An 11095-nucleotide genomic window follows, 5' to 3' on the forward strand; every position below is an offset into this window, starting at 1 on the left:
ATGTCAGGTGATCGAGCTGGCCAGCACATGCATCTGATTTGATTATTTTCTTTGTAGTCATTGATGACCAGCGCACGATGCACTGGGACATTGTCATCTTGGAAAATATACCCATTTGGGAAATGTCTTGCAATAACCGGCCATAATTTTTTTCTAGGATGTCTTGGTACTTGTTGGCATTCATATGACCATCTACAACCGTTAGTGTCCCCACGCCATTCCAGCAAATACAAGCCCATATCATAACCTGATATTTTCTGTTGGTTTCTGCCTCCATACGTATACACGTGTATCTTGTCCAATAACAATATTACTTTCATAAAAAAATATAACTTTTTTCCACTGTTCATTCACTGTCCACTTTCTCTTTTCACGACACCACGGAATTCGCTTTTTACGATTGATCTCTCGAACAACAACTTTCTTCTTTGAAACCTGACGTTTGAAGCCATGTGAATGAAATTGATACTGAATTGTTCGTTTGCTGATAGGAACTTGCCTGTTTTCATTGAAGTTTGAAGATAATTCACCAAGAATGTCCCGTCTATTAAGTTTCACAAGTCTCTCTAACACACGGTAATCACGATCACGGTGTTTGCCCCTCCACTTCGTGGTTTGTTCTCCGTCGAACCCTTTGTTAAAAACTTCTTTATCACATTGTTTATTGTACTACGTGGTTTCTGCAATATTCTACTGATAGAACTGATAGAACTGCCAACCTGATACAACCTTACCGAAGTATTCTTAACACCGAGCGACAATTCGGCGCTTTTTCGACCCATGTCGTCTGCATCAGGTAAACCGGAAGTATTCATAGCAGACGATAACATAACTAATCCTAATCTATCTATATGCGCGTTTGCAACCGGATGCGTAAGCTTGAAGCGGAGATATAGTCATCCAAATATCAGCGTAGATATGTCATAAAGACTGAATTTGTCAATTTGCCGAATACTTTTTACACTACTCTCTAGATGCATTGTGTTTAAAATTCGTGTCTCAGAAGTTGTGCCCAACGTTGCTCGTCATAAAACAGCATCACTGACATTTTTTCCGTTTAGAACAGTTTCCTTTGGACAGAATATTTTTATTTTGCAACCTCACGCTCCGACGTCGGGGCTTCAAATGAAATTTAGAAACTATCCGTTCTGTCTAACATTCATCTAATGTCCAAACACAGTACGTTTATCTCCTAATTATTCAAAGTGCGACAATGCGACAAATGGTCCAAATGTCGCGTGTTTGCACTGTCGCATTATAGTTAATTTAGCCACTTTTTGCTTATTTTTGTAAGGGCGACAACGCGACAATGTCCCCTCTATGAATCCATAACAGAAGGCTTACAATTTGGTTTATTAGACCAGTGCAAAGTAATACACAGTCGTGACTATCCTTAGAAATAGATTTCGGTTGGTGTGGAGGGCACATTAGCTGTGAAATTCAGTGATGAATACGCTAAGCATGTCACCCCCACCGGTTGCACCCGTCATTCACACAATTTACCTGGGGTCACTTGCACAAAGTGATCTAAGTGCTACAGTTATTGTAACTCCCATTCTCCAACATAGGCTTAAGATAGCCGTAGCGCTAAGATCGCTTTGTGCAAGAGTATTTACAGTAGTTTCATCCACATAACGCTGTGCAGTCAGATTACCTTGGATGACAAGCAGATCACTCCTGAAACGTGCGTTGATGGACCCGCCAAACCATTACACTATCACCACCAAATCGATTTCTCTGTCTGACAGATGGGCCTGCATAACGTTCCCCACGACGTCTGTAAACACGCTGTCTTCCATCCACAAATTACATCCACATTGGGCTGAAGCACAGGGCCACGGTATTGACGTCGACAGTTCAGTCCGGCCTGTCTCAGGCATCGAATGGCTGTCGATGGGTGGATCCTGCTTCCATGGCTACCAATCGTTGCTGCTGCTGTTGTTGTTGCCGTTCTGAAGCGATCTCGAAGGTGCGCCAGTCGCATCTGTCGATCTTGTCTGACCGTCGTAACCGGAAGTCGTCCTAGTCGAGGGCGGTCGGCAACGCTCCCTGTCATCTGGTGACGACTGACAAGAAGGCTAATGGTGGACTGGTTGACATTAAGGCGCCTAGCAACAACATTTTGTGAAATACTGGCTTCAAGGAGTCCCAGAGAGTGTGCACGTTGCTGCAGATTCAGTCGCGGCGTTTTAAAGACTGTGAGCTCTATATAGCTATACACGTGTATTATATGGGAAAGGCCTCACGAAGTGCACGTGCATTTTCTTTATCAGGATTGCCTTGCTGTGTTTCAACGAATGATAAAAAATGCGTTTTCACGAATGTTTCTGTTTCCGAAAGCATGAAGTGGATTTGAACTTGAACAACTGTTCCTAATCAAGTCTTGAACATTCATTTAAAATATCCAGTGCATCAATAGTACTTCTCACTTATGTTTCAAAAAATGATCTGAAAAAAAAACTTATGCGTTTTCATTGCGGTCAGTATATAAATGTTAATCACAAATAGAACAAATGTAAGCGTTGCAACTGGTGATGAGTCTGTGGGGGTTTCCCTGGAGGAAACTGGTATGCATGCATTGGTCAATAATTCAATATTTCATACACTTTGGTTAGTTTTGTATATGTTATGAGAGTGTGTTTTTTCTTGTAATTTGTAATATCACATTGATTAAGACTTAGTGGTAGTTATTATGGGTCACAATGTTTAAAGTTTTGAGTGTGGGTTTTGGTTCGCATCTCACATCATATATGTTCAGTGGCATTAGTATTTGTAACGGCACGCCCTTTTTATAGCGCTTCAGAGTTGCCTCCCTTGGGGCAATCTCTTTGTATTTGTTTTGGCTTCCTTCCATGTGTTTACGATGGCTTTCGTGAACGTTCCGAGAGAATAAATGATGGAGCCCAGCTTTGCTAGAGTGCTCGAGAACTGTGTAACAGTTATATAAAGGCCAGTTGTTGTGTTGTGCGACGGGACATGACTGGTTATGACTGGATTTATACACATTTGTCTGCCATCGTCAAGCTGACCAATATTTCAAGACTGACCGTGCTCGTCTATATTCAACTGCTGTCATTGTAAACAACCTTCAATCAGTATATCTGTGCTCACTGTGAATGTCAAGAATCTGGTGAGTTAATATCTTATATTTTCGACCCAATATTTTGGATTTGTGACTCAACTGCATTGTACTAGAAATCTGTATTGTCATTCATGGTAGCTTGCTCATTCTTTGTTGAATATATTATTGAATATTTTAGACTTGTCTGGGTTCTACTTTGCTGGTTCAAAGGGGATTCTTAAACCTTTTGTCACGGCAAATTATTAACCGTAACAAAATTTGGGGCTCGTCCCGGATAGAATTCATTTGACATTTGAGACCTATAGAGGGCTTCGGGCTTTTCTACATTTCCCACAATGCATTCCCGGCGGCCATTTTGGAAGGCTTTGTTTACGCAGCTCATTGTTGTTGATCATTCATCCAGAGATAATGCCGACTACGTGTGCTATTGTTAACTGCAAATGTCGGGGTGGGAGAGATAAAAAGAGCTTTTATCGCATTCCTAAAGTTATTTCTGGACAGGGGGAAGCAGCGGAGAAGAAGATTGAACGGCGAAGGAGAGCATGGATTGCTGCAATCAACCGATCCGATGTGACGTGTTACGAACAGCTTCGTGTTTGTTCGGATCATTTCATTTCAGGTAAGCTATATAATTAACATTTTGTAGGTACATACGAATCTAAAATCTTCACAATTCAAAGCCCCATTTCATATTGAATTGATGTGCTAGGTCTAGGTCGAGGTCGAGGGTCAGTCTTGGTAGTAGGAAGCCATGAACACTAAATGTTCATAGGGTATGCAGTATCTCATGTAAAGTTGATATTAGTACGAAAGTATTTATTATGAATTCAGTGTCTATTGTTGTTTTATCAGAAAAATAGTAACATATTTGTTATGGTTTATTTAAACTTAAGTACAAAAGAAACGCTACAAACAAAAAAATTATAAAATATGAATTACTAAAAAAAAAGTTTTAGTTTCCAGGTACAGGAACTATATCACCCGAACACATCTTAGGTGTTTACAAACAAAAATTGGAACAGAATCCTTGCTTTGTACACTTCCAAACAAAAACATGAAATGCACGTTTTTAGTCATTAAAATACAATTTTCGTTCGACTGGGGTATAAATTCGATGCAGAAGGCAAGCACAGCATCATTCCAAACTCAAAACGGCACCATAAGAATGCCGAGATTGACAGCAGCAGCAGAGAAAGAGCATTGAGAATGTTGGGAGATGGTCGCCACTCACGACCACGTCGCCAAACCCTCGGCTGTCACCCGCGTAACAGTGTCCAGACTCGTCCAGCGATATCGACAGACTGGCCAGACTACTGATAGACCCAGAACTGGCCGACCCAGGGTTACAACACCACGCGAGGACCGGTACCCGCGCACATTGCACTTATGCATAACCGTTTCCCTGACGGTGACGCGCTAATCCTCATCGGCAGCCGGCGTTGGCGTTAGGTCGTCGTGTCAGTCGACACACAGTGACCAGGGCGGCTTAGAGCTTTTGGCATCAGGGCTTACAGACCGTTCCGGGGACAGGGGGCTGACCCAGGCACATCGACAGAGACGACTGGAGTGGAGATTTTGCAACCTCCGGCGAAGTACGACGATGGCAGGAACGTCAATGGCAGCGAGTGCTCTTTAGCTGACGGATAGAGCAGATTTCTCTTGTACCGAAACGATGGCAGGGCACGGGTTTATCGTCGTACTGGAGAACGACAGGCCGCCTCGTTGCGTTCAGGAGGTCGTTCTCTATGGAATGGGAAGTGTGATGGTGTGGGGAGGCATTTGTGGAGAACAAAAGACGCCACTGGTCATCGTCAATGGCAACCTGACGGCCAGACGGTATATCGATGACATTCTTAAGCCCACAGTACTGCCATTTTATGCGCAATCGCCAACAGGGCATCCTGCTTCAGCATGACAATGCAAGACCCCATGTGGCAAGAATTACACAGAACTTCCTTCAAGCAAACAACGTTAATGTTCTTCCGTGGCCAGCATGCTCCCCTGACATGTCACCAATCGAGCACTTGTGGGACGCTCTTGATCGCCGCACCGTGTTAGGCTCCGTCAACATCCCCAACAAACCGCCAAGAACTCGCTGACACCCTCGAAGAAGAATGGCGGAACATTCCACCTGCTGACGTCAGACGACTGACGTCATCAATGCGTAGAAGGGTCTATGCATGTCTTGAGGCGCGAGGAGGCCATACTCGCTACTAGAGTTCACCATAGTCATTGCTATAGACTTTTCTTTAGCAGAAGTTTATGTGTAAAAAAATGAAAATGAAATTGCTGAAGTGTCGTTAAAAGAATCCTCTGTAACACTGGTACCATATCGTTATTTATAATTGTTGACAATCATCAAAAAACTTTTTATGTCAGTCGTCTCAATAAACTTTATTGCATGTTTCTAGTGTTTGTGGTTTCTTCACAGGGTAATTTTGAAAAGTTGGTAGCGTTTCTTTTGTACTTGAGTTTAGTATCCTGTTTCAAAGCACAATGTGGAAACAGTATAAATTGATATTGAATCATGAGTTAACTTGTCTTCTTTTACAGACAGATGAACTGTAAGTAATGACATTGTGTAATGAATAATTCATATATTTTCAGGAAAACCACATCAATATGATGAATCACATCCAGACTTGGCTCCTAGCAAGCATCTAGGCTATGAAGGGACAAAGTCACCAAGTAAAGCAGCTGTACGCCATGAAAGACTGCAAAACAGAAAGGAAGCTGCTAAGAAAACAGAAGCTGCTCTTAGTTTACTTGAACTTAGTGCATACATGGAAAATGAATCTGACAGAGATTTGGCTGAGCCCACCCCTGAGTCACCTACTGTTGAAGAGGAACCAACCGTCACAGAGAAGCTGGAGCTAGCTAATCAAGAAATAAGTGAATTAAAACAGGAAAATAAGCAGCTGAGAGAACAAAACGAGTGTTTAAAGAACATTGTACACAAAATGAAGGCCAATTCACCAGAGGACTTTGAAGATGACAATGAAAAGGTGAAGTATTATACTGGATTGCCAAGTTATGGCACTTAATCATCTTTTGGCCCCTGAAATGACAGAAAACAGAAATTCATCTCTCAGCAAATTTCAGAAGATAATCATAACCCTAATGAGACTTAGACTAAATTTGCCCGTCAAAGACTTGAGTTATCGTTTTGGTGTATCTAAATCTACATTATCCAAGGCTTTCTTAGATATTTTGAACTTAATGTATGTGGCATTACAACCTTTAGTGCGTTGGCCTGATCGTGATGAACTTAGGGAAACAATGCCGATGGTGTTTCGTAAATACTTTGGAAGGAGAGTCACCTGCATTATCGACTTCTTTGAGATTTTCACTGATCGACCATCCAACATGACTGCAAGGGCACAGACCTGGTCCAACTACAAGCACCACAACACAGCAAAGTATTTGATAGGAATTACTCCTCAGGGAAGTGTAAGCTTCATATCGGAGGGCTGGGGAGGACGAGTAAGTGACAAACATCTAACAACCAATTGCAAATATCTAGACAATCTAATGAATGGAGATTTGATACCAGCAGATCAGGGATTTGACGTCCAGGAAGTGGTTGGCGCCGAAGTGAAACTTCCATCTTTTATGAGAGGAAAGCAACAGCTGAGTGCTACAGAAGTTGAGTCAACAAGAAAAATTGCTATGTGAGGATTCATGTGGAAAGGGTCATTGGAACTGTGCGTCAGAAGTTCATGATTCTTGGAGCGACGAGTCCGATTGATTACCTCATTTCGAAAGCTGGTGACAAGTGTGCAATTCTTGATAAAATTGTGTTTGTATGCTGTGCTCTTACCAACATGTGCCCCTCTGTTGTGCCATTTGACTGACATTAACAGCTATCAACATGTGTCCTGTTGTGCCATTTCTCAAACATTAACATTCACATATTAAATTTCCTTTAACTTTTACCTTGAGTTATTATGAGTTACTATTCATTGGCTACTGGTATGTTAAGCCATTAAAAAAATGAAGAAAAAACAAAAAACCAAAACAAAACAAAAAAAAAGATAAAAAACATGTCTGCAGTTTATCCATTCTGTGTTAGGTTTAATCACAGTATTGGATAACCCAAGCTGCACTGATGAGCCCTGGGAGGGCGAAACATGTTAAATTTTCTGATTGAATCATATGATTTTAGACTACAGAAAATCTTTTTGTGAACACATTTGTGAGAGAGACAGGTATGTTTAATATTGTAACTGTTTTCCAAAATGACGACATATTTCACATATTTAGTCAATTTGATGTTGTCTATTTGTTGTTGTTGTGAGGACAAATAAATTGCCCAGAAAAAGAAACCTTTCTAAACAAAGTTTGAGTGCAATGCAAACATGTTTCGCCTTCCCAAGGCTCATCAGTGCAGCTAGGGTTTCCCAATAAAATAACTGAGAAAACTGCAGACATGTTTTGGGTTTTTGATGATTTTTGTGTCAGAACAAACACATTATATCAACAGTGATCAGTGAAGTCAGGTAGGGAATGTGGATTCCAGGTATTTTCTTTTATTTCCTTTTTATACTCCTCAAGAAGTTACGCTCCAAGCAGTCCGGACAAAACCAATCTCCCTCAGGTTCAGCTTTCAGGTTCACACATGACAAATGAAACCACTCAAAGGGCTTGTTGGGACAGTCTTCAGAGTCACAGCCAATCATAATACCGCCTTTTGCACCATCACAAACACAGAACAGTTCCAGGTTTTCCTCAGATGCGTCCAGTCCAGGTGAGGGTTTGGAGGACTTTGATACAGCTGCTGTCGTAGCCTTGGACTTGGATGTCTTCTCTTTTGTAGCTGGTTTTTGCTTGGTCGCCTTTCTATTTGTAGACTCTGGCTGTCTAAGGGGCTTCTTCTTCGTTGATTTCTTTCCCGCAGATGAGATTGTCTCCTCTTCACTTAATCTGTATAATTTACCAACAAGTTCCGGAAGAATGACTGTGGCAAAACATCTTGACGATCGATCCAGTAACTTGTTCCACACTTCGCTGTTGGGCTCAATCCGTTGAAGGAAAATGTCTTTTGGAGTCCATACAACAAAATCACAGTAGTCTACATCAGCAACATGGATATGAGTCTGAACTTGGGAATAATATGCATGGGTTTCCTTCAATTTAAGTCCTGCATTGGTATTCTCAAGACAAGATCCTTTCTGAGCTCTGACATTCTCATCTCTCATGCAATATAGACACTTCACTTCAACACATCCTCTTCCACAACAGTCACATTCAACTATGCCATCTGGAGAAGCGCCGAGGTGAGGATAGTCTTTGTTGAGAAACAGTCCACAAGGTTGGGTCTTGAAATTAACATGATTTTCCAAGGAAATACCAGTGTAGTGTCTCCTTGCAACATCTTCATGATCACAACCCCATTGCATAGCAGCATTTGTAAATCTGTGTTCATGTGGATAACAAATTTGTTTCACTAAGCTGTATGATGGTTTGTCACATGATGTCGCACAAGCAGCTTTTATCCTTGAAGATGTTATTCGTCCTGTCCAGAACCGAAACCACAAGTTACAGTCAGCTTGTTGCCTGGTAGCTGCCTCAACATTGATGGCTTCTTCCTCTGTAAAGGCAATACTGGGAAGTAGTGTACCGCAATGTTCCACTAGTTCGTCACGAGACATTCCTTCACACTTGTCATCCCTCAGTTCAGATAACACCTTGGGGTACTTGGCCTGAAGACTAGTTGGCACATAGTCTGCGCTATACTCTTTCTTCACTGCCAAACAAACTGGTTTGTCTTCCTTCAGTGTCTTGAAAAAAGTGTCATACCTTGCCTGGGAAATGTTCACTGATAGCTTCTTCGCTGAGGTCTCATCCCTAATTACTTCAGTGTGGGTGGAATCAATTTGTTTATCAAGTTGTTTTTTAAGTGTTTTTGCTGATGTAAAATCAATGTCACGTAGTGGAGCATACTGAACACTTGTCTTTGAAGCAGGTAACATCCAGTAGGCAGGTTTCTGAGTCACTGTACTGGCCTCTCATCCTGACTGTTGCCTCTACATAAAACAAAACTGATGCCACGTGAGAAAAACTCTCTCCCAATTCTGCCTTACAGTCACAGTGAGCTGGCGTTACCTTAGTTTGCTTATCCGTGATTATCCAGGGTGTCAAACTTGGGTCAGATAATTTCTGAGAATGCATGACTCTTGCCTTGATAACACGATGTCCACTGGGCTGATGCAGATAAACAGAAACGTCACGAACCCATCCACAAACAAACCGGTCATAGCTGTCAAGACTCGTGAAATTCTGAAAGTCTTTCAATGTGTAAAATGGGCTGGGTTGAAAAATCAAGCAATTCACCAAGTCCGGGTATGAAACTTCTGGGAAGCTGTCGTGATCTTTACTCCACTCAGACGTGTCGATCTGGTAAGGATCTTCACCACCAATTACACATATTTTCTCCTTGTAACGGGTAAAAGCCTTCTTGTCTAATGACTCGGAATACTTCTTCATGCTACAAAATCAGGTGAACAGTTATTTTCCACTGAATACTTCGGAAATATCACGTCTGTACTGGTAAGCGCTATAATGTGAGAATGACTCTGCAATGAAGCCTTCCAAAATGGCCGACCGTAAGGCCTTGTGGGATACTGTTGCTATTTTTAGTAAAAATGACGAAGCCCTCTATTGTGAAATTAATTTCAAATTTCTGCAATTTTGCAATTTTGTGAAACCAGCAAAATGGTGTTTGAACTTTAGAAGTTTCTTGAATCCCCTATGCCAGAGACTGACTGACTGAGTTTAGTTTTACGCCGCTTTTAGCAATATTCCAGCAACATCACGGCGGGGGACACCAGAAATGGGGCCTTCGGTGTGACGAGCCAACGCTTTTAACCACTAGGCTACCCCACCGCCCCCTATGCCAGAGACAGTTGGGGATTTGCTCATATCAGATTTATTGCAAACTCTTCACATTTCAAACTTGAGGCCAAACCTGCTATGAGGAAATTTCAGATTTTGAAAATTTTGTTGAATCACTGTATTGATGAGGAGTTTTTGAACATGAAGTTTTGGAAATGGTGAAAGAAGAAAATTCAGAAAATTTGGAGATGAAAAAACTTGAAATTCAAATGCAAATTCAGAAAGAAGGAATAGATTATAGAAAAGGAAAAGAAGAATGGGGATTCTTAAACCTTTTGTCATGGCAAATTTTTAACCGTAACATATGCAACAGAGACCAAAACACCAAATTGTCGACGATTGATAACACTGAAAGCGTTCCGGGCGACTCGCGACAGCTGAGAAGAACCAGGCGCTAGGAAGACTTGAAGCTGGCCACACTGCACAAGCCGTTGCCAATCACTTCCAGCAGTCTAAGTAAGCTTAGGCTCAGTATTATTTGGTACACTGCTATACTGAGTCTTACAAAACCTAGTAGAAGGTCGCGTCAGCTAACCTTTTGGGAGCTATGACCGTCAATCAAACCTAGTCTGCTGACACTGATCTATCAACAAAAATGAAAATCGCTGACACTGATCTATCAACAAATGAAAATCCGCAGAAAACACAGATATTTGACCTGCAGTATTTTCGCTTATTGGTTTATAATGACATGGTTACAGATTTGCTTATATTTTCGCAAGATGACATCCTTGAATATTGACAAAAACGCTATTTACAGCGACTGTTTACTCATTACGTGTATCAGTCGGAAGCGATCGTGCGGAAAAATAGCATTCGGAATCGTTCGAGTTTTTGAGGTAAAGGTTCAAACGGTATGTGCGAATGTTACTTTCGCGATTTGGTAAACTGATTGGTCAGTCCAAAGGTTAGCTGGCGCGACCTTCTACTAGGTTTTGTTAGACTCAGTATAGCAGTGTAACGAATAATACTGAGCCTAAGTTTACTTAGGCTGTCACTTCCAGGTCAGCGTTCGGACCATCTACAGGCTGCAACACCGTTTCCGGGCCACCAACACCACGAAAGATCGCCCCCGTACTGGCAGACCAAGAGTGACCACAAGACGACAAGACTTCAACT

The 11095-nt window shown here is 41.7% G+C and overlaps 1 protein-coding gene across 1 annotated transcript; it reads right to left on the bottom strand.

The window, feature by feature from the left end:
- Positions 1-7611: 7611 nt before the first annotated feature.
- On the bottom strand, positions 7612-9568 carry LOC124276041. Its single transcript, XM_046711683.1, has 3 exons — positions 9416-9568; positions 8625-8862; positions 7612-8153 (listed from the first exon to the last, which is right to left on the bottom strand). Exons 1-3 carry the CDS (start codon positions 9566-9568, stop codon positions 7612-7614), a joined length of 933 nt encoding a protein of 310 aa, XP_046567639.1.
- Positions 9569-11095: the final 1527 nt, after the last annotated feature.

Source organism: Haliotis rubra, unplaced genomic scaffold, assembly GCF_003918875.1.
Source record: "Haliotis rubra isolate DU_JTF1 unplaced genomic scaffold, ASM391887v1 Scf205, whole genome shotgun sequence".
NCBI lineage: Eukaryota > Metazoa > Mollusca > Gastropoda > Lepetellida > Haliotidae > Haliotis > Haliotis rubra.